The 15,340-nt window shown below is 37.0% G+C and overlaps 1 protein-coding gene across 7 annotated transcripts in view; it reads left to right on the top strand.

Annotated features, from left to right (window-relative positions):
• Positions 1-15,340, top strand: part of LOC145222622 (E3 SUMO-protein ligase RanBP2-like) — a 31,473-nt gene that overhangs the window by 6,155 nt on the left and 9,978 nt on the right. For 2 of the 7 annotated variants that reach the window (XM_080088783.1, XM_080088778.1), the window contains exons 17-57: positions 150-264; positions 392-453; positions 525-614; positions 699-848; positions 1,079-1,228; positions 1,392-1,740; positions 1,930-2,087; positions 2,164-2,235; positions 2,291-2,375; positions 2,466-2,611; positions 2,811-2,969; positions 5,282-5,507; positions 5,578-5,664; positions 6,262-6,345; positions 6,415-6,558; positions 6,839-6,996; positions 7,242-7,373; positions 7,597-7,816; positions 8,021-8,157; positions 8,320-8,377; positions 8,475-8,615; positions 8,707-8,795; positions 9,082-9,127; positions 9,198-9,344; positions 9,486-9,574; positions 9,709-9,751; positions 10,147-10,193; positions 10,296-10,347; positions 10,411-10,557; positions 11,093-11,181; positions 11,269-11,311; positions 11,498-11,547; positions 11,615-11,708; positions 11,775-11,939; positions 12,340-12,455; positions 12,693-12,876; positions 13,169-13,249; positions 13,319-13,485; positions 13,603-13,731; positions 14,156-14,260; positions 14,956-15,144. In XM_080088783.1, coding sequence (XP_079944909.1) covers positions 150-264; positions 392-453; positions 525-614; positions 699-848; positions 1,079-1,228; positions 1,392-1,740; positions 1,930-2,087; positions 2,164-2,235; positions 2,291-2,375; positions 2,466-2,611; positions 2,811-2,969; positions 5,282-5,507; positions 5,578-5,664; positions 6,262-6,345; positions 6,415-6,558; positions 6,839-6,996; positions 7,242-7,373; positions 7,597-7,816; positions 8,021-8,157; positions 8,320-8,377; positions 8,475-8,615; positions 8,707-8,795; positions 9,082-9,127; positions 9,198-9,344; positions 9,486-9,574; positions 9,709-9,751; positions 10,147-10,193; positions 10,296-10,347; positions 10,411-10,557; positions 11,093-11,181; positions 11,269-11,311; positions 11,498-11,547; positions 11,615-11,708; positions 11,775-11,939; positions 12,340-12,455; positions 12,693-12,876; positions 13,169-13,249; positions 13,319-13,485; positions 13,603-13,731; positions 14,156-14,260; positions 14,956-15,144 — 4,995 coding nt within the window. The remainder of the gene's footprint in view (positions 1-149; positions 265-391; positions 454-524; positions 615-698; positions 849-1,078; positions 1,229-1,391; positions 1,741-1,929; positions 2,088-2,163; positions 2,236-2,290; positions 2,376-2,465; positions 2,612-2,810; positions 2,970-5,281; positions 5,508-5,577; positions 5,665-6,261; positions 6,346-6,414; positions 6,559-6,838; positions 6,997-7,241; positions 7,374-7,596; positions 7,817-8,020; positions 8,158-8,319; positions 8,378-8,474; positions 8,616-8,706; positions 8,796-9,081; positions 9,128-9,197; positions 9,345-9,485; positions 9,575-9,708; positions 9,752-10,146; positions 10,194-10,295; positions 10,348-10,410; positions 10,558-11,092; positions 11,182-11,268; positions 11,312-11,497; positions 11,548-11,614; positions 11,709-11,774; positions 11,940-12,339; positions 12,456-12,692; positions 12,877-13,168; positions 13,250-13,318; positions 13,486-13,602; positions 13,732-14,155; positions 14,261-14,955; positions 15,145-15,340) is intronic. The other 5 variants (XM_080088779.1, XM_080088780.1, XM_080088782.1 and 2 more) reach the window with 5 other exon arrangements.

Genomic DNA, 15,340 nt, shown 5'->3' with positions numbered 1-15,340 from the left:
AAAAGAGGACGTACGGTAGGCCTAGCATAATGCTGTATCTTGTGTAACAGCTTAAGCCATTTTACTAGCCAATACATAAAAAAGGGCAAAAATGACCAATTTTTCAACAGTCAAATTCAACTTTTTATCTATGCTTTTGTTTCTGTTAGTACAAGCATTGCTTGGAGGTGACTTTGACAAGACTACAACAACACCCAGATGATAAGCTGCATGAGAGGACTGTGAGCTTGTTAGCAGGATTGCAGATGACTCCACCAAGACCAGGTATTACCATAGGCAACTATATTTAAGACACTTTTCATCTGTTTTTAAACATGTTTGTTTCTGTTTTGTGCATAGTTGTGTAAATGTACATTGTGGAAAAAGTAGAAAAAAATGTTCTTTATTTTAGCAGTGGATAAATCCAACAATGAATCCATTTTGCCAGGACCAAGTAAACAGTCGACACCTAAGGTATTTGCAAATAAAAAGGGAAATAGAAAAGGTATTTTTGTGGTGCAGTACATTAACATGCAATTTTACAGCTGGATGACTCTGTGATGAACAGTGTGCTATCAAGTTTAGTGGAGAAAGACTCTGTCACTAATCTTGTCGACAGTCTTGCAACACTTACAGTGAGTTGTTTGTGGTGATATTTAAAAGTGCATTTATGTGTGTGGGCACATTACATATTTGCTAACCTGTGACGAATATTTCAGTCTGCAGTATCAAGCCTGAAATTGGAAATGGGTCAGCTCCGTGAGGAAAGCAAAGTCAGGCAGTACTCCGCATCACCTTCCTTCACATCACAGGCTCATGCCACACCACAGCGTGTTGTCCACCCAGAGCACCTTGGAAACTTGGCAATGGTATAAAACATTTTTCTGTATGATTTGGCCAAATTCTATTTTTTGTAGTTCGATAGGAACATTTTGATGTGTAACAAATTGCAAAAGAATAGAACATTTCTTACATTTAAAATTTTTTTATTGATTAAAAAAAAAACCTCTAAAGCATTGAGTTTCAAGACTATCTTAGACTTTTTTGTTTTTGCTTGCCATAATACATTTTTGCAAGAAAGTTTTACAATGTTTGACAGCCTATGACTCCACCAATGTACCAAACAATGCAAGATGGAATTGTTCGCCCTGCTCCTGTATTAACACCACAACGATCATTCATTCCCCAACAGAGTTCAATGTATCCCTCAGTAGGAAGGGATGGTAGAATCAGTACACCTGCTGAAACAGTAAGTTCCAACAACATTATTTGCTAATGTTCCAACAACTTTCCTGAAGCAAAATTTCATTTTAAGGGCAAACGTTACCTACCAAACACATTGCAGTTACTTTACAACATTTATTTTGTTCAAATCATAAAACAATGGTTCTTTACTTTTTACACCTTTCCAGTCATCATACATCAATGCATACCAACAACAGCAGCAGCAGTTACAACAGCAGCAATTACAACAGCAGCAATTACAACAGCAGCAACTGCTACAACAGCAAGCACAACTGATGCAGCAGCAGCAGGCTCAACAGCAGGCTGTGTACACACCTATAGCATCATCTGCATACTACAGCAACTACCAATACCAATCTTACACTCCAGAAGCAATGATAAATGGACATACAGTACCAACAATGGCAACTCCCCAGGCATATACTGGAGCTGCATACACTCCAGAACCTAAACCAGCCAACAGTGGGTACAACCAGCAGGCAAATGTATTGGCTGCATGTTTACAAAACAAAGCAAGTAAGTATATATTGTGAGTGGTCACCATCTTTGAAAATGCTTGAGCATTAGTTTCTTGGAGACATAAATTCAGCTTTTACAATGTTCTTGCTTGAACCATGGGTACATAAAAAAGTGTAAAGGGAATGAAGTATTTAAAGTTTAGGTTATACTGTACCACTTTTTAGAACCGAGAAAATGAATTTGTAGGTACTGATGCACTGCAACAAAGACTTGGATCAGCTTTAGCAGGTATCACATCTTCCCCGGTTTCAGCCCCAGCAAAACCTCAATTTCAACCACAGACTCAACCCCAAATCCAACCACCATCAAATGCAAGCTTGACAGGGAATCAGCGGACAACTTCAGTAAGATAAAAAATAGTGTTAAATAACTGTAGTGCAACCAAATGGGATATAAAGTGCTTTATATTAATTGTTTAAGGTTCCAACTGATACTTCACAACAAGTCCCAACAACCAAAGGTGGCCAATCATCATTAATCCAGCAGCTTTTGGTAAGAAATTTTGATTCACATGTTGTTGCTGTTTTTATTTGCAACTTTTATATAGCAATCCGACACATCCTCAAAACCAACTCCACAAGTGCCCAAGAAGGATGTTGATTTTCTTTCCAAATTTGTTACTCCAAAATCAGGTTGGAAAGTGAAAATAGAATTAAATTGTTGTGAAATTTAGTAAATACAACTCAAAACTGTTTAATGGCATAAATGCATTGTTTCCTTAGGTATCGAACACAAATTTCAATCACCTGAACAAATGGATCGAGAAAATCAGGAACTGGAAGCTTTGGAGAATGCCGATAATGATACTTCAAACAACAATGACACAGGACCTCATTTTGAACCAATTGTGTCCCTTCCCGAAGTTGAGGTACTTGTTTTTGTTTGTAACTATTCTGCTATTTAAATCACATACAGGCACTTGGGTGGTAGTTTGAGCATTACTTTCTTTAAAAACAAAGGGTGTCACAAAAAATTGTTTCGTATTTTTCATGACTGTTGTTGTTTGTATTTTGTTTAAATCATGTTCTGTCCAATTATTATTTTAAAAAAACCTGAAATCCTTGTAGACTGTAACTGGAGAAGAAGATGAAGAAGTTCTCTTCCTGGAACGTTGTAGATTGTTCAGATGGGATGATGAGCAGTGGAAGGAAAGGGGAGTTGGAGACATGAAAGTGCTGCGTCATAAATCCACCAACAAATCCAGACTTGTCATGAGGCGGGATCAGGTAAGAATGTTTGTGTTGTGTTTTGTGATAACCTTTCTGTTTTACATGCATTATGTTGGTTTGTGACAATGTTATACAACATTAAGCTTGTTTAGTTGCTATGACATTTTTATTGTGCCTTTTACTGTATAGGAGATACCTTTCCAAGTTCTTTCAATGTCTTGAAACAAATATTAGTAACTGTTTGACGGACTATAGATTATGCAAAATAAGTACATAACATCCCTGACACAAATAGTTGCTGATTAATTGGTCATGTATTATCCATAACCCCACAATAAACTATGTATATGAACACTTGGGCACTATGGAAGTCCTGTAAGTTTGCCACACAAAACACTTGATTGTATCTTATTATGGGTCCCCTTCCCTGAAGTTTTTTTCTATACATATATATAATATTTTTTTTATTTTTTTCACTTTCTAATGCAGATTTGTTCCCACGTTTTGGTCAAGAAAGAATGGTTCAAACTTTTTCAAATTTACACACATTACAGATATTGGTCTAAAGATGGTCCATGTGAATTTTGACCCCATTTGATCCCTCAGTTCACCCACAGCCCCCCAAAACGTAAAAATTTTAACGCGGATTTGTTCCCACGTTTTGATCAAGAAAGAATGGTTCAAACTTTTTCATATTTACACACATTATAGATATTGGTCTAAAGATGGTCCATGTGAATTTTGACCCCATTTGATCCCTCAGTTCACCCACAGCCCCCCAAAACGTGAATTTTTTAACGCAGATTTGTTCCCACATTTTGGTCAAGAAAGAATGGTTCAAACTTTTTCAAATTTACACTTATTATAGATATTGGTCAAAAGATGGTCCATGTGAATTTTGACCCCGTTTGACCCCTTGGTTCACCCACAGCCCCCCAAAACGTGAAATTTTTAAAACGGCTATACTTACTAAAGCAGATGTTTCTGGAGTTACATACGTTTTGATTGGTACATTGCAGCGTATTTTAAACTATTTTGTAACTTGAAGTTGTATATATCCATTTTCACCCCTTTACCCCCAAATATTTGTTTGTTTGTTCACATGTTATTGAGGCCAGAAATACAAGACTTAACCTGCTGAAATTTTTAACAGCTGTGGATAGGGTGCTCCTTGTTGGCTGGTAAAAATTTCAGTGCAATCGGCTCAGTAATAGTAAATATATGGTTTTACATGCTGTCTTCTGTCATATTTGTGCTCGCTCAGTGCACAGCTGACGCAATGGGAGTGATTAACGATAGTGGCACATGGAAAAAATGCCTCTGCTTCACGCATGAACGCAGTCGTCACTTGACCATTTTCTCATTGGTTGGAATTAAGATGATACGGTGTTAGTGGTATTGCGCTGTAAACGTTAACGCTGCGGGGTCACTGCAGGGACAGGCGATGCGTATGACGTCATGACCGTATTTGCCTGTCGCTCAGTGCACAGCTGACGCAATGGGAGTGATTGACCATAGTGGCGCATAGAAAAAAAATGCCTCTGCTTCACGCATGAACGCAGTCGTTACGTGACCATTTTCTCAGTCAGATAGAAGTCTCAACTCTCAAGGGAGTAATTCACTTGTTTACGATTAAGGCGGGTGAATGCAGCGGAAGTGCTCAGCTTGACGTCCGGACCGACGTTTTATGAGGCAGTCGTGTCGGTGATTAGAAATCAGCTGTTTTTGCGCAGCTATGCTATGTCGTTTTATTAAGTTGTCAAGCACATTGTAAGTTTTGGATAATTGTGTTTAAAAACTGACCTTGAACGACAATATCAAGGTCAAAGCATGAGAATAATTTAAAAGTATTTTTCCTGTTCCTATTTACTGTTTTTTGTAACTATATGACAATAATGATGCAAAAACAATACGGACAAAACTTTTTGGGTTAAGGCTAAAGTTGGTTAAGCTTGTCCTTAAGAATCTAAAAATAACCAGGATGTTTGTTTACCATAAATCCGCACAAACGTGCATGTGGGGACCCATTCGTTTTTGCTTGCAAAAACAATCATATGTGTAGATCAAATGATGTGTATAGTAAATTGGTAAATATCTAACAGTGATTGTGCCCTATTTCTACTGTTACCAAATCGCATATGCATATGTGTGGGGACCCATTAGATTATGCTTGCAGAAACAATTAGGTTATAAAGTGCCAGGAAAAAGATAGGGACCCAATGAAATGTTGGTGCCAAATATATATCCATTATGAATATAGTAAATGGAATATGTGATACATCATTAAATATGATGTAGTATATATAACCCGGCAATATATAGGAAAACCACTATTCTAGTTTTTGAACAGTTTCGTAATTAACTTGCAGGTTCACAAAGTTTGCTGCAACCATTTTATCTCGAGCTCGCTCACACTGACCCCTATGGAGACATCTGAACGAGCACTTGTGTGGACTGCTTTTGATTTTGCCGATGGAGAATCAAAGAATGAGCAGCTAGCAGCTCGTTTTAAGACTTCCGAGGTCGCTAACAAGTTTAAAAATGTTGTGAACAAAGAAGCGTCAAAAGCGAGTTCTGCACCGGATACACCAATGTGTATGTGAAGATCTGATCCCCCAAATGAGTATTTCTTAAAATCCATAGTCAACTTTTTGTCTTTTTTTAGCGTCAGTAGTTGGAAAAGAGCCTTCTTCAGAGACAGGTGAAAAGAAACAACCCATTGCAACAACCCAGAAATCAACTCCACCATCCAGTATGTAAATGGGTCATTTCTTGTTTTTTTATATATAGAGAGGTGCATGTATCAGTAATGCCGAAATATTATATTGTAATTTCTCTTAAACTGGTGATATTGCTTCAATGACAGAACAACTGAAAACTGAATTTTCATTAAGCACACTTTTCTTCCTGTAATATGCGTTCCTCATAACTTTTCCAGGATTCCCGCGGGTATGGAAAACCTGGAAAAGTTATGGAATTTAAATTTGTATTTTTAAGGCCTGGAAAAGTTTTGAAAAAACCCAACTTTTGCAAAAGTCCTTGAAAAAGTATGGAATTTGGCACCTGTTTTTATTGTGAAAATGCCAGATAGAGATAGGAATTTCAAATTATGTAACATTTGTATATTCGTTGCAAGTATGGTAAATTGGCTACATATACCAAAACCTCTTTTCTAGTTTTACTGTGGGAATTGCTCGATTTAAAAAAAAAATAAGGTTATGGATATTTGGTTTTTTTCTTGAAAAGTTTTGGAAAAGTCATGGAATTTATAAATGAAAATTGTGCGGGAACCCTGCTTTTCCTGCATTCATATGTCAAGTTTAGCTTATACATGTGTGAATATGTTTAGTTGCAGCTGCTGCATCAACTTTTAAATTTGTGATGCCCAAACCAAGTGAACTTGAGGAAAAAAGTACTGCAGCACCAAGACCAGGTAGGATGGTTTACAGAGATGCAAATTTTTAAAAGATAAAAACATCTCCATATGTGTTTCAATGCTTAGAAACCAGCAAACCATCTGTTTTCACTGGACTTGCTGGAGCTCTTACTGAGGGATTTGCTGGTGCTGGTCCTGAAGGTGGGATAAAACCAGCACCATTTAAGTTTAGCTTTGGAGCACCAAAACCTAAGATGACTCCAGAACCAGGTTAAAAAATCATTTTTAGTATGATTAGTTTGAAATGACAAGTATTGGATAACAGATTGTTTTAAATGAACACAAAACTATCTAGTTCTGGACTTCAATGCATTTTCGATACTTCATGCAACAGTTTTTGCTGCTTTCCTAAAATCTCCAGGTTTTAGGTGTAAAATGATTTTTACAAGATATATTATGTTTGATTATATGACAGAGGTAGTTATTTGAGATTTGTGGTTTAGAACATATGTCAACTTATTTCATGTCCTCTCTATTAATACTGTTACAGAGATTGTCTCAGCAGCTGCACCAGCCGAAGTAACCAAACCTGATGATGAAACAAGTCATGAAACTGATGATCACAACCAAAGTGATGGACCACATTTTGCACCCAAGATTGATCTTCCTGATCTTGTGGAAGCAAGAACTGGTGAAGAGGACGAAGAGGTAACAACATTGTTCCTGGGCCTTAACTAATAGAACATTTAACATGATCTGAGACAGAATCTTGTAGGTTTGGTCTACTACCCAATAGTAATATGTGTGACTGATTTTTGGCAGATATGTGATTACTGCTGAAATATTTGTGACAATGATGTGTGTTCAACCAAACCAAACTCTGTATTTTCTTATCGATCAATTATTATGTCCTGTAGAACAAGTTTTGTACATTAATTTGGATGTTTGTTAAGGTACTCTTCTGCCACCGTGCGAAGCTGTATCGGTTTAACGACTCACAGTGGAAGGAGAGAGGTGTTGGTGACATTAAAGTTCTAAAGCACAAGTTGACTGCTAAATATCGGATTGTCATGAGAAGAGAACAGGTTTGATTTGTTTGTTACAAAGTCTTATTATTCTAAATTCGCTTTTAGATTACTATGAAGCAATCAGTACAATTGTGACTTTATACCATAGCTATTTTTCATACCCTCACTCCCTAAGAAAAATTAGGTTTTTCGTATTGGCAATAGTGACAAATGTCAGACTTTAATGTCAAACCCACAGAGTCTGTAATTGTGCAAACAAATATTTTTCTGTCAAATTAAGGTCTTGAAGTTGTGTGCAAATCACTATATCACTGGCAACATGCAACTCAAACCACATGGAACCAATTGCAAAGCATGGACATGGGTGGCGCAGGACTTCTCAGATATTGATGATCAACCACAGAAAGAAATGTTTGCTGTGAGATTTGGAAATGTTGACAGTGCATCCAGTTTTAAAGAGCAAGTGGATCTTGCTGCCAACTGTGCCAATGAACAGCCAAGTGAGAACACATCAAAACAAAATATAATTATTTCACAAAGTTAAATCAATGTATTGGACAAAATTACGCAATTTATTTGTTCAGTATGTTATTATTTTTTTATATATAATCATAGCTGACATATGGACAGAAGTAAACGAGTTGAACTTTCAGTGTATTAAGTTGTTGATTCTATATACCCATGATTTTTGCAAAATATTTTAGCTCTGAAACAACCCACTTCACCATCAAGAGCTGCCACTGCATTCATCAGGAAAGAATCACAGCAACAACAAGTCAAGCCTTTTGGTATCGCCAACACTTCATCCAACAATGCCAATGGAAATAACCTTGTAACAAAGGTGTGTATTTAAAATACAAGTTTTAATTACCACCCTTTCATAAAAAAAATCTGTTTGGTAGTTTGAATTAGTTGTGTAACCTAATGATTGGCCCTAAATTGTTTCCTACTTGCAAAATATCTATACACTTAAATAATCGACTAATTTTTGTCTGTTTTTTAGCCTTCAAATGTACAATCATCAACCCCAGTTAGCAAACCACCCACCACACAAACTTCTGGTAAGTTTTGCTCAATGTGATGTATGAAAAAAATATTTATCTTTTTTTAGCCATTGTATAGATACTTTAAAGCGTGTTTTTTCTTTGCTACAATCAGAAATGGGCATCTTTAGCAAACCATCAGTTGTTGGAAGTTGGGAATGTCCTGATTGTATGGTGAAAAATCCACCCTCTGCAAACATGTGCCAATGCTGTAGTGCACAGAACCCAAGTGCTGCAGAATCTACACAAACAACAGGTTTATAACTAATGTTTCTTAAATTCTTCTGCTTTATTTTTGTGATTAACTTATGTAGTGGACGACAAATGTGTTGTGTGTTGTGTTTCAGAAACTAAACCATCAAAGCCATTCACGCCAACCATTTTTGGAGCACCAAGCACTTCATCTACGTTTTCATTTGGTGTAAAACCGGGGCAGGTAAAGACTTTCGTACTGGTCTAACAATACATGCAACTATATACAAATCTGTTTAATTGCATAACCAACATGCCAAGCGATTTATACAATATCCAAATGTGGTGACTAAACTGATGATTTTCATCTCAAACAGCTACAGTTGGGGTTTATGATTTTTATTCAATCAATCAAATTACAAATTATGTGATGAACCAGATTTGTTTGTATTAGTGTCCAACTGTTATGATTGCTGATGTCGTGTGCATGTTTATTTCCATCCTTGGAGTTAAAATTTCCTTTTTTGCAGACACAATCAATTTTGACTGCTCCTGCTGTGCCCTCTCAACCAGCTGGTAAGGGTTGGAGTTTTAGCTGTCTGTTTATTTATTTAACAACCACTCAATATGTCAATGTACACTCTAGAATCACAAAAAGGGGTTCTTAGCAAACCAAAAGCTGCGGGAAGTTGGAATTGTCCTGATTGTATGGTGAATAATCCACCATCTGTAACCATGTGCCAATGTTGTGGTGCCTCAAACCCAACTGCTGCTGATTCAACACAAGCAACAGGTTTGGAAATATTTGTTGGGAATAAATGCTTAATGCTGTTATTTGAAAAACTAATTACTTTCTGCTGTTTCAGTTTTGTGATTTGGTGTATGTTTCCTGTGGACTGCTAAAATGACAAGTGGTAAAACTTGTATTTTTTAGAAACAAAGCCATCCAAGCCTTTTGCTCCAAGCATTTTCGGAGCACCAAGCACTTCATCTACATTTTCATTTGGTGTAAAACAGGGACAGGTAAATACTAAAATAATGACCCAATGAAATTTGCAATGATTAGTGATTAATTGCTTTTCTAACATAAATTACATGTATATTTTGATTCATGTCTGGTTACTGAGTGACATCTCTTACGAACATTGTTTTTGCAGGATACCACTTCAATATTTGGAAAATCAGATCCTGTTCAATCTGGTACAAAATTGTTCATGTTTACTTGCCTTCTTTGTAGTTTTTTAATTTAAATTTCTTGGTTCTGTGTTTGAACCGATAGTTCAACTAACTACTAGGGATGGGCCGAGCCAAGCCAGAACCCGAGTACTCGGTACCGAGCATCGCTGTTTTTAATGCTCGGTGCTCGGCCGAGCAGTTGTAAAAACTGACCCGAGCATTAAATTTGCATATTCATGCCCTGCTAACATACGATTTTTTGTGACGTCATAATGCACCGAGCGTGCTCGGCCGAGCACCGAGCATTAAAGTGAGATGCTCGGTGCTCGACCAAACAGAACATTTGCAATTTTGGCACATCCCTACTAACTACACAAGTTAAAGTCAAACATATTGTAAACATACTTTTTGTTTTCTAGATTCAAAATCAACGTTTTCATTTGGCACCAAACAGGATACTAAAGAGGTAGGTATTTAGGCTTTATTTTGAATTTGTAAAAATGTAAAAATAGGTGTTAATGTTTGTACAAATTTAAACTGCTGACTTGAAATGTGCTTGTTTTTGCAGACACAGTCAGTTTCCACAGCTCCTGCTATTCCCTCTCAACCAGCCGGTAAAGGTTCAAGTTTTTGTAAAACTTTAATTTTTTTGCAACCACCCAATATTTTCTCATCCACTACAGAACCACAAAAAGGCATCTTTAGCAAACCAGCAGTTGCCGGAAGTTGGGAATGTCCTGATTGTATGGTGAAAAATCCACCAAGTGAAGTCATGTGTCCATGTTGTGGTGCATCAAACCCTAGTGCTCCTGCTTCCACAGAACAAACAAGTATTGTAGTTTTGTTTCATTGAAATATCCTGTGTGTTTACAAACCTATGTTGTCTGTGTTAACTTATTTTATTAACTTATTCAAATAGCAGACTGAAAACTTTGACAAGTCTGATGCCATATGATGCCTATTACTTAGGTAAAATATATACCTAAAAAAAAAACTGTGGACGACTTCAGACTTGTCAAAGTTTTCAGTGTGTTATTATACATGACTGTTGTCTCCATCTGTCGTACTGAGTCTCTGGTGATTCGTTATTTCTGATATACTACACACAGCTTATTCAAATAGAATATAAATAAGTTGTTTAAACATAAATTAAAAACATATACGAGTATTTCACATAAGCAAGTCATGTGAGTCAACCCAACAACTACTAAACTAAACATGCTGAGTGAGAGCTCAAGCAAGTTGCCACCTACACAAAATCACTCAAGCATTGAAGCCAGTCATGCATACATAAACACAAGATAAATAAATTTAATTGAGGAACAAAGTTAACAGATGGTAACTTGTAACTTAATTTTTATTCAGCACCAAAGCCAGCTAAGCCATTTACAGCTACTCTTTTTGGTACAACTACTGGTTCGTCCACATTTTCGTTTGGTTTAAAGAAAGGACAGGTAAGTTTGCATCGCGTCAAAAACTTGTGTTGCATGTGAGATGTTTGATATGTTCTTATGTGTTGTGTTTTACATCTTGTAATACAGGACACAACTGCTACGTTTGGCAAACAAGATACAGTCAAATCAGGTAAGTTGAACAAAATGAAATCTAAAACCTTTTAAAGTTGTTTTCTAAATTGGAAAATGGTAATTGAATTAAAAATAAAGCTTTGTTGGCAAAAAACAAAATCCACAGGAAATTACAATCTCTGTGAAAAGTCATAAATATTACAAAAAACAAATTTACTCAATAAATGTGATGTTTTTTCATCAGACTCAACTCCGACGTATTCATTTGGAACTTCTAAACCAGAAACCGACAAGGTAGCATTATATTTAGCAATCTGGTATCATTGACGACATCAATACAATTCTTGACACCATTTTTCAGGATTTTACACAAAGTGACCATCGAACACTTCAACGAGCAGGTGGAAGTCAACCAACTGGTGGTTTCTCTTTTTCATTTGGAAGTCAAAGTACTGGTAATTTGGATGAAAAGTTTAAAGCAATTTAGCAAGTTTTTAAAAAATTTTCATACTATTTTGCAGCTTCAAAGCCCTTTAGTTTCAAACCAGATGACAATGAAGACCCATTCAAGTCTAGTTCAGGGCCTGGAGGAGCTTTACTTGCCAAACCTCGCTTCCCAAGTGTAAAAGATGATGTTGATGTTGATAAAGGAAGCGCTTCCTCATCTTCTGTGGATTCAAATGACGGTGAATAATAACAATTTGCTTAAAGGAATGCTAATAGGTTTAAAAACACACAGCTGACGTCTTCAGCGGTTTGTGTCTTGTTTGTGACCACTTTCGAAGATAAAATTTGCACTCACATTTTTCTTACTATACTCCACAAAATAAACTATTTCACAAACAAAATATACATAAGTTTATTGTTGAGGGTATGTTGCTAGCGTGCCGGACAGAAAACAATATGAAATGACTCTTGCAAATCACTTTTGTCTCTCAAGAAATGACAAAACTAATGCTTTCTTACGTTTATCAAGTCATATCAAATTCACCCTTGCAAACCGGCCCTAATGGGAAGACAACAGCTGTAATTTCCATCCAGTACAACTTGAACCCCTTAACTTTAACTTTCCAAATTTGTATTCAGATTATAGTGATGATGACGATTACTCATCGGATGACGAGGAGGAATATGACGTCGAAGAGGGTGAAATCAATACTTTCGCACATCAGTCGCCATTGACTAGATACCAGGCGCCAAAGGTGTGTGTTATAAAAGTATTTGAAAACAAACTGAAAAGGCACACACAATAGAACTGCACAACGAAGCACTGTTTCACCATGGGACGGCGCAAAACTTTATAAACTATTGAACAAACGTTTTTTTTTCTCACTAGTTTGCATGTTTAATATAGTTTTTCGACCAAATGGTGTAAATTTATACCAACTAAGTTACTTGTTTTTTCGATGTATAACTTATCACTTTGCCAAAATGTGCAGGAAAATGAAGCTGCTGCAGTTGATGCAAATGGAAGTGATGATGATGTCATATGTGTGGGTGAGATTCTTCCATCCAAAGAGTTGCAAGAAAAAGCAGAAAGTCTAATGCTTCCCCCTCATTTCTACAACTACCTGGAAGATGAAAAACAGAAGGGAGAAAAGGACGAAGGCGGAACAGGTAATGGTAAATCTTGTATATATACACACTTAAATGAAAAGTAATGTGTAAATGATATTCATTGATAACATGAACGAATCCGGTTAATCGCTTATTTCGTTTAATTGGAAATAGCTTTTAAAAAAAACTTGGTTAAACGCATATTCTGAATATTTGCATGAATAGCTTCGCAAATTGGATATACGATTAACCAGGTTTTGCTGGTCATCCTCTCATAGATAAGTTATTGGTAACATGGTTCTAACTTCTAAAGTGGTACATGATAGAGCGTTGATTAATACATGCAACTTATTGACAGAATCAAGTGCGTCTTCTGCAAGTGATCGTAAATCAACAAAGAAACCCGATGAACAACCTCAAGACGCCAAACCAACTTTCGGTATGCTCTCTCTGAAATTTTATCAACCGACGAATAAAGTATCGATTTATTGTCTCTATTTCACAACAGGTGGAAGCAGTCTTGCGACTTTTGCTGACCTGGCTGCGACCAAGTCAAGTTTTAATTTCAGCGGAATTAAAACCACCACACCCCAAGCCTGGCAGCCCAGCCCCAAGCCAATGTTCTCACAGCAATCGAAACCCGACGACGCCGACCAAAGCACCGAGCTCTACAAGGTAAACTCGAGGAGAGATTTAATGATGGACGAAACGGAACACGTTTTGTTGTAACATTTGAAGTGCTAAGTTGTTTGCCAGAAGTTAAACAAAAACGTTGTTTCCTTTTCTCCGCAGGACGAGGAGCGTGACGACATCCACTTCGAACCGATCGTGAAACTTCCGGAAAAGGTTGCCATGGTAACTGGAGAGGAGGATGAAGACACGCTTTACTCGCAGAGATCAAAACTCTTCCGATGGGACGGGGTAAACAAAATCAATAAATTTGTTCAATACACAATGCAAATGTGAATCGAAACAACCTTGGATTTTAATTGTGAACTTAACGACCAGTTTCCTTTTGATCTTTTTGTTCTAAAAAAAGTTGTTTTGTTTTTAAAACAGTTTCGCTTTGCGTGAACTTCATGGAGCAGTATTATTTTATGTTACGAACTTCTGTGTCTAAGTTTATCGATATGGTTTAACTTGTGGTGTTAAAATTGAAATAGTATGTTTACTTGGGTAAACGGTTTCAAGCATGTTCAGTAAGTATGTAAGTAAGTACAAGGCACCCTTCTTTCTCCTTATAACCGCATTAGATGCAAAATATGTTTCTTGTTGTTAAATTTTTGTTGTTGTTGTATTTTGTTCTTGTATGTTTCTTGTTGATAGCCACGTGTGTGTTGTTTAGGATACATCACAGTGGAAAGAGCGAGGTGTGGGAGATATCTGCATTAAATTCAACAAATCAACAAACCGATACAGGATTGTGATGAGGCGCGAACAAGTGTTCAAGGTAAAGATAAACAATGCTGCTACAACGTTTAAAAAACACGAACATAGTCTTAGGCCTTCATACTTATTACACGGCTCAAATGTGTCAAATGTGTCATAAACAACTTTAAAGCTGTGGAAAGGGAAAGAGATTTGTTGGCGAAATACAGGATATACCAAAGTTTAAAGTCAAATATAACCACCTTGGGTAGCCGAGAAATTAGCTTTAGCGGCCAAGCCCTGAAATCGGGATCCAATTTTAATACCGTGTGACAAAAAGAATCCTGTCGTGGGTTCGAATCCCACCGCAGGATAGCTTTTTCTAGCCCAGGGGTCGGCAACCTTTTTTGCACTGCGGACCGTTTTTGAAAGTGAAGTTTTATCGCGGACCGTTCTTCAAAAAAAAAACTACAAATATTTAGCAATGAAAACGCCTAAATTGGTTTATCATCTCAGGGATACATTGACAAAATGTTTTATAGCATTTAACCTGAAAAATTATACGGCCCGGTAATAAAATCCTGGCGGACCGGCCGTTGCCGACCACAGTTCTAGCCTACGCCTTATCACATGGAAATGCTTGGTGACCGGCTGATTCGACTGGCGTACTGTGATTTAATGACAAAAAACTCAACTTTTCATTTATACATCCCTATACACCTCTGTACTTTTCACTGTAACTTTTCAATACCAAACTCTTTTCGTTATCCTGACCAGGTATGCGCCAACCATTACCTGACTTCTGACTTGAAGCTTTCCCCGCACGCCGGTTCAGATCGTGCTTGGACTTGGTTGGCTCACGACTTTTCTGAGGGTGGGGAAACCCCCGTAGTGGAACAATTCGCAATCCGGTTTAAGAACGCCGAGTTTGCAGAACATTTCAAAGATAAAGTGCAGGAATGTCAGGTGGTTGAAGTGTTTTAGAAACTTTTAAAAAAATTCTTGGTCACGTTTATGCTATACTTCTTATATGCAAATTTTCTGTAAAGATTGGGTAAAACAAAATGTCCCTAACTATTATCGCAGTAGCAAATCCTTCGCAGAAGATTATGAAAAGAATTTACGATGTAATTACCTATGTTGCCCTGGTTATCATTTTATT

The sequence above is a fragment of the Phallusia mammillata genome, chromosome 4 (genome assembly GCF_965637545.1).
Source record: "Phallusia mammillata chromosome 4, kaPhaMamm4.hap1.1, whole genome shotgun sequence".
NCBI classification, from domain to species: Eukaryota; Metazoa; Chordata; class Ascidiacea; order Phlebobranchia; family Ascidiidae; genus Phallusia; species Phallusia mammillata.
Note: the sequence above shows the minus strand (reverse complement) of the source record. Positions and strands in the feature narration are given on the sequence as shown.